The sequence below is a fragment of the Heteronotia binoei genome, chromosome 18, assembly GCF_032191835.1.
Source record: "Heteronotia binoei isolate CCM8104 ecotype False Entrance Well chromosome 18, APGP_CSIRO_Hbin_v1, whole genome shotgun sequence".
NCBI classification, from domain to species: Eukaryota; Metazoa; Chordata; class Lepidosauria; order Squamata; family Gekkonidae; genus Heteronotia; species Heteronotia binoei.
The window spans coordinates 32,967,604-32,985,057 of NC_083240.1; the positions used below are offsets into that span (position 1 = coordinate 32,967,604).

At 45.5% G+C, this 17,454-nt stretch overlaps 1 protein-coding gene across 1 annotated transcript in view; it reads left to right on the forward strand.

Moving 5' to 3' along the window:
* Positions 1-17,454, forward strand: part of GALNT17 (polypeptide N-acetylgalactosaminyltransferase 17) — a 340,476-nt gene that overhangs the window by 138,001 nt on the left and 185,021 nt on the right. Inside the window, exon 4 of the mRNA XM_060259462.1 lies at positions 8,479-8,653. Coding sequence (XP_060115445.1) covers positions 8,479-8,653 — 175 coding nt within the window. The remainder of the gene's footprint in view (positions 1-8,478; positions 8,654-17,454) is intronic.

Below are 17,454 nucleotides of genomic sequence, written 5' to 3' on the forward strand. Positions count from 1 at the left end.
TAACCTCTGAACAGCCAGGATGAAAAGTAACCCAGCGTCCCTCTCCTTCTCAAGTCTCACAAGGCGAAAGCTTATCAAAGCCATAACTCAGCAGATACCTATCACAGTTTGACTTAGGTTTCCCTCAGCCATGAACTTCTTTTATAGTGTAACCAAAAATAAAAAATAAAAATCTTCCCATCCTTCACTTTGTGTCATCTTAACTTGACTGCAACTTGATGGCACTTTCCATGACCACCAAAGAGAGTAGATATACAAAACAGTTGAACTAGAGTCGCCAAGGCCTTCCGCCGCTGTGGTAGGGGACTGCTCTCATGCACGCAAAGCACATGGGGTTTGGAAATGACATCATCATGCCAGGCACATCGTGCTGGCTGATGCTGTAGGATTCACGGTAAAATCCCAGAGTGCAAATCCCAGAGTGCAAATTTTAGCTGTGTTCAATTACTGCAAATCCCAGAGTGTCCCCACTGCTACATGCCTGGTGCAATGATGTCACTTCTGAGTGACATTATTGAATGGCCTTCTGTTGGGAATAAGGTGGGAAGCTGAACCACTTTGGTCCTGGTCTCAAAACCTGTTGACAGTTCCCAGTATCAGAGAAGCGAAGTTCAAAACAACAAGAACCAGGGCCTTTTCCGTTGCTGCCCCTAGCTGGTGGAATGAGTTGCCGGAAGAGGTTAGGGCCCTGCGAGAGCTTTTACAGTTCCACAGGGCCTGCAAAACGGCACTCTTCCGCCAGGCATTTACATGAATGGTAACATCTGCAGCAATGGGACTGGCCCATAAGAACACCACCAACGGCCTACTGCACTACGCTATGGCGATCCTGAGACCTCTGAGTATAGCTAACCACCAGAATTTAAATTGCTGCCTGAAATTATGATAGTAGTACATGCAAATGTTTTAAATTGTTTTATGTTCTATGTTTTTATTGTTGTTTATTGTATCGGTCACACTAATGTGTTATTGTCGACCCTTGTGAGCCGCCCTGAGCCTGCTTTTGGTGGGGAGGGCGGGATATAAATTAATTAAATAAATAAAGAGTGGTGGGTGTGTTCATGGGGTCCTTCCTTTCCACTTCATCATAAAAGAAACGGGGGGGAGGTACCTACAGGGACAGCTGTGTGCCAGTAAATAAGAGTTGATTTGCACTCAGAAGAATGCAGACATAAAGTGGGAATAGTGAGCTCGTTGGATTTGATTGTGCCCAAGGGCTTTGCTGCTTACTGTATCTTTCTTTTTCCTTTCTGCATTTTTTTTTGTTTTAACCATGAAGCAGTTCTTGTTGCCGTTTTTCTCTGCTTGATTTCATAAACATTACCAGTGGTCTTTGAAAAGATAAATGATCCTGATCCCCAGGTCCCAGTAAAATTCTGAGACTAACACCATCCTTGCTTTCTGTTGCAAAAGCAATCAGATGGGCTGTTTGGTCCGATGTCATCCCTTCTCCCTACCAGGTTTAATTTGCACATTCAGACATCAAGATCTGTCTGTTCCCCAGTTGTCAGTCCCCCATCCTTACCCCAGACTTCCTTGACCTGAGATGAAGTCTGGTATTTACGGTTCAAATTCTCCCACCAAAATTTTTTTACCATCTACTCACCCCATACATCTAAGCACGTGCACAAGATGTATGGAGGACTGCGACTTCAACTCCCTGGCCGCCATTTTTTTCTCAATTAGCTATATGCATATAGCTGCATATTCATCTATGGTGAATAAGCAGTTCTGCACCTACGCAAAGTAGAGGGTTTTTTTAAAAAAAAGAAGGGTGGTATGTCTGGTTGATGAGATGCGCAGCCAGCCTGTGCCAAGCCTGCCATTTGATTGCAGCCTATGATAGTCGATCAGATCTTCTCTGTCCCATCTGCTGTTTATAAGGAAGTCTCCTCCTTTGTCCTCTTCTAAGTAGAGTTGCCTGGTCAGAGTTGGGAAATTCCTAGAGATTTTGGGGGTGGAGCCTGGGGAGAGAGGGGTTTGGGGAAGAGAGGGACGTCAGCAGAGTATAATGCCATACAGTCCACCTTTGAAAGCGGCCATTTTCTCCAGGGGAACTGATTTCTATTGCCTGGAGGCCAGTTGTAATTCTGGGAGATACCCAGCCATTACATGGAGATTGGCAACCCTAATGGGGCAGGGGGAGAGATGAGGAAGATTAGAAATGTGGCTGGAGAGGTATTAATGTGGTCACCAGAGCCAATGTATAGGATTCTTTCCTTGCACGAAAGTAGACAGATCCAAGTGGGTAGCCATATGGTCTGAAGCTGTAGAACAAAGTTTGAGTCCAGTGGCTCCTTTAAGACCAACAAACTGTATACTCACATATAAGCCTCATACTTTGAATAAAACTTTGTGGGTCTTAAATGTGCCACTGGACTCAGACTTTGTTCCTGTGAAGTCAGCTGGCCCAAGGCCTAGTGTAACACTCTAACCAGTACACCTGGAGCAGAATATATTATCTAATACAATTACATGCTTCCCTCTTTCTCTGAACAGCAAGAAGTTTCAGGGGCTGGGTTCTCTGGCTTGGGTCTCTTTAGGTAAGAGAGCACGCTGAAGACTTATAATTTTCTTTTAATATTTACTTTATTTAGAAATACAGAATAGACCAATGGAGGAGGCAAAGAAGCTCTTCTGAACAGGCCTTCTATCCACTATCCCACATCAGTTTCCCAGAGAGAGAGAGAGACAGAGAGAGATCATTTGCCCCCAGATCCTTCACCCAGTTCATCACTGTTTTTATCTCTCTGTTTTCTTCCATACACACACAGACACTGCCTCCTCCCCTCAGCTAGAGAGGACATCCATCTTCTCTATGCTCCAAAGGGTACTATCAGGGGACCTCCTAACAATTAACTCCCCTTGAGGAGATATTCTGAGCCATTAACTTAACAAAGGAACTGATAGCCAGCAGCCACAACAAGGGAAAGAAAACTCCAGAGCAACAGTCATCTGTTCTCCTGGGTGATGAAACCTTCCCTTCTTTGTGGCAACCAGCCCACACTGATGAGATTAGATCGCTGGCGTAAGGGAGGTTGCATTTCAAGAATTCATCTAATAGAGCTGATGGCTGCAAAGCAAATGGCTGCTTGCCAGGAGGTATTGCTCTACTTTGGTGATAGTAGAGTGGATTCTCCCTCATTTTCTTCTAGAAATTTAAGGACGTTGGTTGTCTTTTTATTTTATTTTATTTTATTTTAAGAACAAAAACCACCTGGGAATCCAATTCCCCAGTTGTTGAACATCAACCCAAAAACCTGTTTCTTTTTTGTTTGTTTGTTTCTAATGGAAACAGCAGCTGTCAAGGAAAGGGGGAAAAATGAGAAACTGTGATTAAAGTATATGGGAATGCCTAGGGAATGAAAAGAATATTAAGTGCCTTGAACAAAATCCTCTTTTGATTTACTGCGTCTTTCAAATTAGCATCATCCTTTCTAATTATTGAATGGAAATGTGTGCTTCTGTCAGCTTGGCATCTCTAGCCACAATCAGGGCTTTTTTTTGTATCGAGAACTCCTTTGCATATTGGGCCATACACCCCTGATGTAGGCAATCCTCCAAGAGCTTACAGGGCTCTTAGTACAAGGCCGAATGTAAGCTCTAGGAGAACTGGCTACATCAGGGATGCGTAGCCTAATATGCAAAGGAGTTCCTGCTACAAAAAAAGCCCCGGCCACCATGGAATGCTTTAGAGTGTTGTGGTAGAGAGACCGTGAGCTAGTCAGTCTCTATAAGGAGGCTCGATCCATGGTGGGTTCCCCCCGCCCCCCCGTGGTCCTTTCAAATGGCAGTGCTGCGATCTTCACAAATTGCAGGCTCGCACAATACAACAGGCCCTGCTTGACATGTCCAGTTTATCTCGAGCTGAGGACTCCATGCTGGGATTGCTGATTTATTCACATTTTAGAACCAGCAGTGCCCTGAGTGCTTTTGCGTCCACACCATTGGCAGCTTTGGATTGCTAGGGTTGATGGTAATTGCAGTTTTGTTGACCTTTTGATTTGGTTCAGAGGCGGCAACAAAAAAAAAATGACAGTTTTGCATCAACCCAGGCTGGAAGGTAAGCTGGGGGAGAGCTGGAAAGAGCAGGAACACACAGGATTGCAGTTCCGGCTGGCTTGGCATCAGGGGTGTAGCCTGATGTGCAAATGAGTTCTTGCTGGACTTTTTCGACAAAAAACTGTGAAACAATGGTGATGTCAGGGAGTGTGGCCCAGTACACAAATGAGTTCCTGCCCGGCTTTTTCAACAACAACAAAAACCCCTGTGTGAAACAATGGTGAAAACAGGGGGTGTGGCTTAATATGCAAATGAGTTCCTGCTGGGCTTTTTCTACAAAACAAAAAAGCCCTCAGAAAGAGTAATTCACCGAAAAAAGAGACCCTGGTAGGAATAAGATCCTTGGTTTAGAAAGTCATCATGGAAGGTTATTCTCTGCCACTGTATGGAAAGGAAAGGAAAGGTCCCCCGTGCAAGCACCAGTCGTTTCCGACTCTGGGGTGACGTTGCTTTCACAACGTTTTCACGGCGGATTTTTTACGGGGTGGTTTGCCATTGCCTTCCCCAGTCATCTATGATTTCCCCCCAGCAAGCTGGGTACTCATTTTACCGATCTCAGAAGGATGGAAGGTTGAGTCAACCTCGAGCTGGCTACCTGAAAACCCAGCTTCCACTGGGGATCAAACTCAGGTCATGAGCAGAGCTTAGGATTGTACAGAGCGTACAATTTGTGGCTTGAGGAGGAAGGAAGTGGCTGGTAATATGGAGGAATCTGTATGTTCCATTTACGTGTTATGGGAGCCTGCCAGTTACACATATGAGGAGCACAAAGGTCCCGGTGATTCACCTGATAGCAAGAGCCTATAATACATGAATTGGGCAACACATGGATTTTTCCATGCCTGTGGAAAAGAGCCATACTCCCATGGAAAACCCAAGCATTGCCCATGTTACAGGATTGAGCCATGTTGTCTACAATAGCTTTCAGTGAATTTGCATTTTTGTTTCTTTTCAGTTACTTATATGAGTCATATGAACATCAGTTTTTAAAGCTGGTAAAAAACAGCTCTCTTGTACATGAGACTCACACTGAGTTTGCTTTTGTGCAGTGTTTTACTACTGGACACATGTCCTTCAAGCCTCAGTGTGTAACTGTACAAAGAGAATCTTGATGCGATCATTTCCCCCTCCCCCCCTTGATTTTTACAAGTTTTATTAAGTTTTACAGGGAAATTGGGGGAAAGGATCAGGGATAGGATACAGAAAGTAAAAGTACTTTTCTCTCTATCAGGGATTGGATACAGAAAGTAAAAGTACTTTTCTCTCTTTCCCGCAATACGAGAACTTGTGGATATTCAATGAAATTGCTGAGCAGTCAGGTTAGAACTGATAAAAGGAAGTACTTCTTCACCCAAAGGGTGATTAACACATGGAATTCACTGACACAGGAGTTGGTGATGGTTACAAGCATAGACAGCTTCAAGAGGGGATTGGATAAGCATATGGAGCAGTGGCCCATCAGTGGCTATTAGCCACAGCCTATTGTTGGAACTCTCTGTCTGGGGTAGTGATGCTCTGTATTCTTGGTGCTTGGGGGGCATGGTGGGGGGATTTCTAGCCCAACTGGTGGACCTTCTGATGGCACTTGGGGTTTTTGGCCACTGTGTGACACAGTGTTGGACTGGATGGGCCACTGGCCTGATCCAACATGGCTACTCTTATGTTCTTAAAAGAATAATTACAGTTATTACTACATTTTAAAAAAACAAAAGAAAAGGTATAGTTCATTATACCTGCAAGTATTCAAAATTAGTACATAAATATTACCTTCACATTCTACAAACGTTTTATGACCTTTTGATATTATTATAAAATCCCACTGTTTTACAAAATATTTAATGGTAAATTTCAGATTCTTGTCTATCATGTCTATCATCATACAAAACCACATCTGTGTATCTTTAATCTACAAAATCTACAACAAAAGAAAGAAGAAAAAAGAGACGGGGGAATTTAGATTCTGGTCTTCAATACAAGCTTATTAAACAAGAGGTTTCAGTATACAGCAACAGCAGTTGTATTTCTTTATCTAAGTTGCAAACAAAGGAATCTCAAGGCTAACAAAAATAAAACAAACTTATTAAACATGAAAGTATTCTAAATTGGCAGGGTACAGTTATAAAGCACATGTCCTGTTAGCTAATGTAGATAACAGGGTTGCCAATCCCCAGATGGGGGCAGGAAATTCCCCATTTTGGAGGCTTTCCCCCACTAAAGGGTCATCAGAAAGCAGGGGGAGGGGAGGGAAATGTCTGCTGGGAACTCTATTATTCCCTATGGAGACTTATTCCCATAGGAAATGATGGAGAATTGATCTGCAGGTATCTGGGGCTCTGGTGGGGAGACTGTTTTTTGAGTTAGAAGCACCAGATTTTCAATACAGCATCCAGTGCCTCTCCCCAAAAAACCCTCCTCCATGTTTCAAAACGTTTGGACCAGGGGGTCCAATTCTGTGAAACCCAAAAGAAGGTGCCCCTATCCTTCATTATTTCCTATGGAAGGAAGGCATTTAAAAAGGTGTGGAAAAGGAAAGGTCCCCTGTGCAAGCACCAGTCGTTTCCGACTCTGGGGTGATGACCAGAATTCCCTTTGAAGTTCAGTTATGCTTGTTACACCCTTGCTACTGGCTCCAAATGTCTCCTGGCTCCATCCCCAAAGTCCTCAGTTATTTCTTGTATTGGACTTGGCAAGCCTAAGCTAACTTTAGGCACCTACTTGAAAAGTTAGCTCTCTTTAATGAGCAAAAAGGGTGTGTTTTCTAAAAAAGAGAGGGGGGGAACTCCATGAAACGCTGTTTTTACAGCTGCACTCCTCTTCAACAACAAAGAACAGAACAAAGCGTGATGTCTATTCCCAATTGCTCCCATAACTTCATGCTAAACAGAGAAGGGAACCCTTGATCTAAAGGGAAGATTAATCTCAGTCACCGCAGATTGGACTCGCTAACTTCCCTGGAAAACAAAGGAAAAACTATTCGTGGATTAATTCATTGGCAAACACGGGGATGAGCAAAAGGGCACCTCTTCATCAATTGATGCAATCATATTTGCATCATCATGTATGTTCGCCAAATGGCCTAATTATTGTCTGCGATCCATCCTGAGCCCACTTCTGGGAAGGGTGGAATATAAATCTGAAAAATAAATCATGCTAGGGTTGCCAGGTCCCCTTGCCTGTCCAGCAGGGGGATTTGGTGGGGGGCATTCCAGGGATGAGTGGGAACGTTGCGCAGGAGGATACTCTGGTTTTGGGGTAAACTCTATGGTTAAATCAAGCTTAAACCATAGAATTTGCCCAAAAGCAGAACGTCCCCACACTTCTGGTTGATGTTATCATTTCAGAGACGTTGCAAGACAGCATCCTTGTTTAGGGGAGGGCAGGGGTGGAATTCTAGCAGGAGCTCCTTTGCATATTAGGCCACACACTCCTGATGTAATCTTTCCTCTAAGAGCTTACAAAAAAAGAGCCCCGTGGCGCAGAGTGGTAAAGCTGCAGTACTGCAGTCTGAGCTCTCTGCTCACAACCTGAGTTCGATCCCAGCGGAAGCTGGTTTCAGATAGCTGGCTCAGGTAGACTCAGTCTTTCATCCTTCTGAGGTCGATAAAATGAGTACCCAGCTTGCTGGAGGGGAAGTGTAGATGACTGGGGAAGGCAACAGCAAACCACCCCGTAAAAAGTCTGCCATGAAAACGTTGTGAAGGCAACGTCACCCCAGAGTTGGAAACGACTGGTGCTTGCACAGGGGACTACCTTTACCTTTTTAAGCTCTTGGAGGATTGGCTACACATGGTATGACCCTAATATGCAAAGGAGCTCCTGATAGAATCCCACCCCTGGGGGAGGGGCTTCCCTCACCAGCCAGATGGTCTGTGGCAGACAGGAGCCTGGAAAGTGAGGGATCCCCTTCTGGGACCTGGGGGCCAGCTACCGTATCCTATGCACATCAATGCACCTGTGTAGAAGAGGGGAAATGACATGAATTGTGGCAAAGCATGCATGCCCAGCATTCTGGGAGAATATAACAATAAATATAATAACTGCATCTTCACTGAAGTGAGGGTCATGCAAGTGCAGGATGTCATTTGAAAGGGAGGTCACCAAATTAACCCTTTGCAGACTTCTAATTATAAGTGATTTGCTTATCATCAAATGCCTTGATGGGCTACACGAATGCTACAAGTCAAGCATTCTGGGAGAATATAACAATAAATATAATAACTGCATCTTCACTGGAGTGAGGGTCATGCAAGTGCGGGATGTCATTTGAAAGGGAGGTCACCAAATTAACCCTTTGCAGACTTCTAATTATAAGTGATTTGCTTATCGTCAAATGCCTTGATGGGCTACATGAATGCTACAAGTCAAGTGACTCACCAAACAACATCTCTATTCAGCAGTTTGTGTTTCTTCTTGCAGAGGAATTGAAGGCACCCCTAGAGGAGTACGTCAACAAGCGATACCCCGGCCTTGTGAAGGTAGTACGCAACCAAAAAAGGGAAGGCCTGATCCGCGCTCGCATCGAAGGCTGGAAAGTTGCCTCTGGTCAGATCACTGGCTTCTTTGATGCACATGTGGAGTTCACAGCAGGCTGGTAAGTACAGTATTAAGATTCCCTTTTAAATCAGCCAGTATTAGCTATGTAAGAGAAAATTGAGGGGGGGGGGGGTCCTTGTCCAATGTCAATAATTTGATGACAGAAGTCATCACTTGGTGGCTTGGAGAGAGCCACATTTGGAATTCCCATCAACCAAAAGAGCCACATGACTGCTAAATGTCCTGTGTGGCACCCCATCAAACACACACAAATAATAATGTAAGGTGGAACTATTAAATATGCAATGATAACCTTGGTTTCATTCGTATGATTTTACAAGCTCTTTGCCTCCATCTGAAGAAGAAGACTGCAGATATATACCCCACCCTTCTCTCTCATTCAGAGACTCAGAGCAGCTTACAATCTCCTATATCTTCTCCCCCTACAACAGACACCCTGTGAGGTGGGTGGGGCTGAGAGAGCGCTCACAGCGGCTGCCCTTTCAAGGAAAACTCCTGTGAAAGCTATGGCTGACCCAAGGCCATTTCAGCAGTTGCATGTGGAGGAGTGGGGAATCAAACCCGGTTCTCCCTGATAAGAGGCCGCACATTTAACCACTACACCAAACTGGCTCCTATAGCAGGGGGGCTGCAATTCACACATCCTCCAGGCCCCCCAGCAGCTTCTGTCTCAAAGTGGGGACTACCTGAAAATCACAAGTTCTTCTGGACAATAGCTTCTCCCACTTTTCTGAAACATGGGGCAGAGTCACACCTATCATATCAGAGAGCCACATGCACCCCCAAGCCACTGAGTTATCACTGTTCTCAAATTATACAAATCATTGTATCCCCCCACTCCTTATTCCTTCCTTGATAGACCATCTGATGCCTATACACCAAGGGTGGCCAACTGTAGCTCTCCAGATTTTTTTTTTGCCTACAACTCCCATCAGCCCCAGCTATTGGCCATGCTGGCTGGGGCTGATGGGAGTTGTAGGCAAAAAACATCTGGAGAGCTACCGTTGGCCACCCCTGCTATACATTGTGTTCAAACACATGCTTCATGTTGTAGGTAGCAGTAGAACACAGTGGGTAAGAAGCGGATGGTGCAATTGTAATCAGATCTCTGCCCTTCTAAGCCCACTGACTTCAGTAAACTTTGAAGGAACTAGTTTTGCTTAGGATAGCACTGTGAGCTGCCATTCAGAAAGTCCCAGTTCAAAGTTTACCATCTCGTACATTTAAGCAAGCTGCTTTCTCCTACCCTCATCCAGGGGTAGAATTCAATCAGGAGCTTCTTTACTTATGAGGCCACACACCCCTGATGTAGCCAGTCCTCCAAGAGCTTACAAGGCTCTTTTTTGTAAGCTCTTGGAGGATTGGCTGCATCCGGGGGTGTGGCCTAATATGCAAAGGAGCTCCTACTAGAATCCCACCCCTGCCCTCATCCATCCTCAACCTGATATTCCAGTGGCCATCCTCCAGCTGATGCTCACCGTCCCTTGCTCAATGGGAATGGGAGCAGAATGGCATCAGTCAGCACCAGGATGTCACTTCCCATTTTGGAACCGGAAGTGATGTCACAGCACCATTTTCTGAGAGTTTCAGCAGTAGCTCTATGAATTTCCTGTTCTCATGCTCCCAAAATATGCAGAAGCTGAGATGTGAGATCTGAAAGGGCTGTTGCAGCCCTGGCCATCACATCTTTTTAAAAGGATCTCACAATACTATAAAAAGTGGCACAAAATGGTAACTAACCCAATTAAGGAGTCCAAACTCCCCAATAAGAAAACGCTCAAGAGACTGGGAATTTTTTAGTTGTAAAGATGATGGTTATGGGTAAGTATTATATGAGATCTGAAAACATGTGATATGGATCTGTGACCCCCCCCCCCCCCAAAAAATGGTGCCCAATTGTGAATACTTATAGACACTCTGAACCTGATGATAGCAACCTTACCCATTTATGTATTTATTTAGAAAAATATATTCCACTTCTCTCAACAGATGCTCAGGGCAGGTATCCATTTTCCTTAAATGAGGGTGGGGGGACTATACAGGCTCGCAGAGACGTTTTCCTCGTAGGCCCATGCTACCCCCACACCTACAACTAAATCAAATGTGTACAACCCCCAAGTTATATGCCCATGAGAAATAGGGTTGCCAAGTCCAATTCAAGAAATACCTGGGAACTTTGGGGGTGGGGCCAGGAGACTTTGGGGGTGGAGCCTGGAGACATTGGGGCGGAGCCAGGAGCACGGTTGTGACAAGCAGAATTGAACTCCAAGGGAGTTCTGGCCATCACATTTAAAGGAACCACACGCCTTTTAAAATGCCTTCCTTCCATAGAAAATAATAAAGGATAGGGGCACCTTCTTTTGGGGCTCGTAGAATTGGACCCCCTGGTCCAATACTTTTGAAACTTGGGGGGTATTTTGGGAAGAGGCACTAGATGCTATATTGAAAATTTGGCACTTCTACCTCAAAAAACAGCCCCCCCAGAGCCCCCGATACCCGTGGATCAATTCCCCATCATTCCTTACGGGAATTGTTCATGGAGGTACATAATGGCTGTGGGGGTGGGGCTTCCCCCGCCGGCCAGCTGGCTGGGGGAGGGGGAAAGCCTGTAAAACCGGGGGATCCCCTGCTGGGACCTGGGGATTGGGAAGCCTAATGAGAAATGGCATGGAAGAAGATAATCTGTGTTCACTCAGCATGCTTTGGGCTTGTTCTCATAGCCAGATCATCTCTGGTCCATAACAAAAGCTTCAGGGGCTTCAGGGTCTGGAAAGTTGGGCAGGGAATCATTAAGGTATGGTACGTGCATACCTGTTTGGATTGAGCATCTTGCATATGTTGTTTGGAATATGAAGGAAGAGCAGATGGAATCTCTGACCGATTCCCCACTAGTCTTACCCCACTCTCACTCTTCTCTTCTCTGTGGGGCTTCCATCAGATTTCGCACAAGCTGCTCCGGGGCTGCAACTCACTTCGACTCTTTCGCACGGCAAACAGAAACTGGTTTTTAGAGGATCTTGTTTGCTGTGTGAAAGAGGCAGAGCGAGTTGCAGCCTCGGGGCAGCTTGTGCGAAATCCGACGGAAGCCCTACAGAGAAGAAGAGAGTGAGAACGAGGTAAGACTAGTGGGGAATCGGTCTCTTTCTGGAGGCTCAGTTAGTTTGGACTGCTCAGTTAACTATCTGACTATAAGAGCCCCGTGGCGCAGAGTGGTAAAGCTGAAGTACTGCAATCCTAAGCTCTGCTCACGAACTGAGTTCGATCCTGGCGGAAGCTGGGTTCAGGTAGCCGGCTCAAGGTTGACTCAGCCTTCCATCCTTCCAAGGTCAATAAAATGAGTACCCAGCTTGCTGGGAGGAAAGTGTAGATGACTGGGGAAGGCAATGGCAAACCACCCCGTAAAAAATCTGCCGTAAAAACATTGCAAAACCAACGTCACCCCAGAGTCAGAAGCGACTGGTGCTTGCACAGGGGCCTTCCTACCTATAGAGGGGCTGTGGGGATACATGAAGCTGTCTTATACTGAATCACTTGAACACATGAGCCCCAAGCATTTCCCTTCTGCTCTCATCATTACAGCATGCATTGTCCCTCTGCATCCTTTACAAGCATTCCTTACAACAACAACACCCCCCATGCCACCTTCTGACTGGGATATAAAAACTCAGAGATCTCTGTTCCTCCTCATGTCTGACAACGGGAATTTAGACTCTCAAAAAACTCTGAAAATCTTCTTGGTCTCCGAGATGTTACTGGGCTTGAATCTAAATGAACACATGAAGCTTTCTTATACTGAATCAGACCATTGGTCCATCAAGGGTAGTAATGTCTATTCTGATTGGCTGGAGCTCTCCAGGGTCTCAGTAAGGGTCCTTCACATCATGTGCTAGCTGATCTTTTTCTTTGGTGATGCTGAGGGCTCAGCAGGTGACTTTCTGTGTGCCAAGCAGACGCTCTACCACTGAGCCAAGGCCCTTAATATAGTCTTGTAGCTCCTAGTGCCTCCTTTATTAGCTTTCAATGAACCAGCTTTATTGCTACAGCCAAAGGCCATTGCAAAACAGGTTTAAATTGCTGCTGATATAAAGAGGTTCAAAGACAAACTCATAAAAATGCAAAAAAAATCAGACTAAACATGGGCTAATACATGAGCATAATAGGCAGTGGTATCAAGTTAAAATAAAACAGCATTGGGGGGAGCTCTTGTTTCTCCATTATAATATAGTGGGTTTAATGCATAGAGGAGATGCGGTTGCAGTGATCATAGCTTTTAATTGAGTTACAGCATGGTAACTAGTAGCTAAAGAAGTCTGCCTAACTGGGCCAACCATATATGATCCTGGTTTCCCGCGCTAGAACGCCATTGGATCGTTTGAACCAGCAGGGGGCTTCTGGTTGGGCCAGGGCAGCAGGGATTTGGATCCTTCTGCCCATTGTTCTAGAGTCCCCAAGCTCGGTCCTCAAGGCTCCAATGAGTCAGGCAGGAACACTAGTGAAGAACATACATGAGTCCACATACACAACATCCACAAACCCTGGATCAAACTTTCTTTGCTGCAATAGCAAATAATGCAGCCTGATAAGACACACTTCTGTCTTTGCCAGGCAGCAGATAAATAGTTATATCCTGCAATGACCAACCAGTTTGCTCCCCTATTAACAGGGTGGTGTTGTTTTTTTCCAGAAAAAGAGGTGCCAGAACTCTCAAGAGGGAAATAAAGAAGGACCAGAACCAATGGAAATTAAATCAAAAGAGTTTCCAGCTCAACGTTAGGAAGAACTTCCTGACCATTAAGAGCAGTTCCTCAGTGGAACAGGCTTCCTCGGGAAGCGGTGGGCTCTCCTTCCTTGGAGGTTTTGAAACAGAGGCTAGATGGCCATCTGACAGCAATGAAGATCCTGTGAATTTAGGGGGAGGTGTTTGTGAGTTTCCTGCATTGTGCAGGGGGTTGGACTAGATGACCCTGGAGGTCCCTTCCAACTCTATGATTCTAAAGGAGAAACACACAGGTGCTCCCTCATATATTTTTAAACTTTTTTATTGAGAACTTTGTTTCCACTATGAGGTTCTGGAACTCAGTTCCACCACATTCCCTCAGGGGAGGGGGAAGCCCTGCCTGTTAGCATTTAGGTGCCAGGCTAAACCATTTCCATTCCCCCAGGCTTTTTACTAACAATTTATTCCATCTGTAAGCTGTAACCCCTGACGGGTTGAATAATGCTCTTTATGGGGTGTTTTTTATGTTTCTGAGACGGCTTTATGCTGCTGCTCTTATTGACTGCTGGCTTTTATAAGTGCAGATTGGGATGGTTTTATTGTTGGGAATTACTTTTAGTTGTATTGCATTGTTTTAGTGATCTCTTACGGTAAATGTGCATTATTTATTAGGGTTCCCTCCCCCCCCTTCCTTGTTCGCCACTGCAAGCAAGCAGGCGGAGAGGTCGGGATAAGTTTTATTCAAAACAAAACAGTAAATAAGAAAAGCTGCTGAGGGCTGCTAAGGATGCCGTGTCGTCAGGGCCAAAATAAGTGCAGGCCCAGTGCCAACACGCTGAAAAGCTGATCAGACTTTCACCTAAATCCACATTGAAACAACAAGGCTTTTCCCCATAGGTGAGTAGGCTGGCCAGGCCCCCATTCTGCTGCTCCTCCCCCTTTTACTGAAGAGCTCATAATGGTATACACATGTTTTTCCTATCTGCTTGCTTATTCCCACAACAACCCTGTAAAGTAGGTTAACCTGAGACATGATCTGTCTGTTGTCTGTTAGTCTGTCCAGTTTGTATCCTTCCCTTCTTCCAAGCAGTTTAGGGCAGTTAAGGTTCACAGGTAAGGAGCCCCGTGGCGCAGAGTGGTAAAGCTGCAGTACTGCAGTCCAAACTCTCTGCTCACGACCTGAGTTTGATCCCGGTGGAAGCTGGGTTCAGGTAACCGGCTCTAGGTTGACTCAGCCTTCCATCCTTCCAAGGTTGGTAAAATGAATATCCAGCTTTCTGGGGGGGAAGTCTAGATGACTGAGGAAGGCAATGACAAACCACCCCATTAAAAAGTCTGCCGTGAAAACGTCGTGATGCGACGTCACCCCAGAGTCAGAAACTGCTGGTGCTTGCGCAGGGGACTACCTTTACCTTTAAGGTTCACAGGAATGAGTGATCAAAGGTTCCCCCAGGTGAGCTTCATGGCAGAATGGCAATAGCTAGAACTCGGCATGGGGTTCTCTAAGGAGAACTGAAATCAGCACTGGACATTTGCAGATTGTTCTAGCTCAACTCCCTCTCCGTTAAGAAGGAATGAAAAAAAAACTCTTTTACGAGGATGACTTGCCGGTTTTGTGTCAGGCTTGGAAAGAACGGTATTCTGTTTTTTAACTCTGTGATGAAAGAGAGGCACTGCTGTTGCAAGGGAACTCTTTTTTTCCCCTATTGAAAAGGCCGTCTCGCTGCTTGGGAAACATGACGTGAGAGGCTAATGCACTTTTCATTGTGTCTCTTGATGAGAAGGAAGGCACAAAAGCACCCCAGAGTAAAATAGGTGCATGCCTATAAAAAGGGTTCGGGGAAGAGAGGGGGGTGCGTGCGTGTGTACAGTTATCAGAGATTTCTTTTGAATGCTGAAGCCGGAGGATGCATTCCCAAAGTGGGCTTTCAAGGCCCGCACCTGTATGCCTACCTAAATGCTGTTATCAGCCAATTCTTTTGCTTTTCAGGAGGAGGTTTTATTCAGGCAATAGAAAGGCTATAATTTACTGAACTCAACTGCATGAAAGAAAGCTTCTTTGATGCTATGGAGAAGGTATTCACTGTTTACTCCTGCGTTTTTTGCAACTTGAAGTGCTGCTGGTAGTAGGCTTGCTGGTCTCCAGGTATGGGTAAGGAATCCCCCGGTTTTGCAGGCTCCTCCCTGCCTTTTAGATCTCAGGCAGATTCAGAAGCTTGCAACTGCTTCTGTTTTGGAAGGCGTGCATGTGCCTTTAAATCTCAGTAAGACTGAAGCTGTGGAGGGGCAAGCAGCAAGAGCCACATGTGTGTGAGAGAGAGAGCCCAGTCCCTCTGTTCCTTTTGCATTTTTTTTCAGAGGCTGTTTGAATAGTAAAAGGAGTAGTAAAGAGTTAACTAGAACCTGAATTTGGGATAGAGGAAAACTCCACCCCCTAGACTTCTCTTTCTATAAATTGGTTGAAATATAGCAAATTGTTACATTCAGCAACCCCAGTGAGTAAGGCTATCTATACCATTTCCCTAGGGAGATCACAAAAGTGTGGGCATGCAAACTGTTTATTTTGACTGGTGTGTGTGTGTGAGAGAGAGAGAGAGAGATCACTTTCATTTTAGTGGAAGTGCAGCTGCTGTGGAACTATTTATTTATTATTTATTTATTATTTATATCCCGCCCTTCCTACAAAAGTGGCTCAGGGCGGCTCACAACAGATAGTCAAACACAAAATTATACAAGTATTTAAATATATAAGCATTTAAAACATTTAAAACCTTAAAAACATTAAACATTACAACAGTATGTATAATAGGAGTCTGGCAAAGCTACATTTAGTTTCTCATATCAGTTAAGTGTAGGCTAGCCGGAAGAGGGTTGTCTTACAGGCCCTGCGGAACTGAACAAGGTCCCGCAGGGCCCTCACCTCCTCCGGCAGCTGATTCCACCATGTAGGGGCCATAACAGAGAAGGCCCTATCCCTAGTAGATTTTAGGCGGGCTTCTTTTGGCCCAGGGATAGCGAGAAGATTTTGGGTTCCCGATCTCAGTACTCTCTGGGGAACATGTGGGGAGAGACGGTCCTTCAGGTAGGCAGGTCCCAGGCCATATAGGGCTTTAAAGGTAATGATCAGCACCTTGTACCGAACTCGGTACATTACTGGAAGCCAGTGCAGAGTCCGAAGACCCGGCCGAATGTGTCCCCATCTTGGGAGGCCCAATAACAGCCGGGCCGCGGCATTCTGCACCAGCTGCAATTTCCGAGTTCGGCACAGGGGCAGCCCCATGTAGAGGGCATTGCAGTAGTCCAACCTCGAGGTGACCGTAGCATGGATTACTGTTGCTAGGTCATCACTATCCAGGAAGGGAGCCAACTGCCTTGCCTGCCTAAGATGAAAAAACGCGGACTTGGCAGCGGCTGCTATCTGAGCCTCCATCTTTAAGGAAGGCTCCAATAGTACCCCCAGGCTCTTGACCCTGTCCGCCGCCATCAGCGGCGCACCGTCAAAAACTGGCAGGGGGATTTCCCCCCCCCCCCGGTCCCCAACGACCCAAGCAAAGGACCTCTGTCTTCGCAGGATTTAGCCTCAGTCCACTCAGTCTGCGCCACTCAGCCACAGCCTGTAATGCCCGATCCAGATTTTCCGGGGCACAGACCGGTCGGTCGTCTCTAAGCAGATAGAGCAAAAAAAGAGAAGGAGGAAATGAAGGCTGTATTCAGAGGAACTGCACTGCTGTATTTTTATTTATTTTTAGGGAATGGAAAAGGCTCACAGCTACATTCCCAAGGTCCCCAGCTATTTCCTGAGTTGGACCTGAAACCTTAGTCAGTAGAGATGTGCATTACAAAATTCTCAAGCCAAAAATATACATGAAAATCACTGTTTCAGACCGTTACCATGATTTCTGGAGCAGTAAACATAAATTCAAAATTCTTAGCATTACAAAACATTTCTCTTCCCCCAAAAAACATTGTGTCCTTTTTTGTGCTCAAATGTTTTCTGTCTTCAGTGGCAGTGGACATCTTGGGGTTTTTTATTCTCCTGTCTTACCGGTCAACAGTATTTCTCCCTTCCTGTTGGATCCTTGCAAGGGATCAGAAGAAACTCCCAGCCAATCACCATTGGA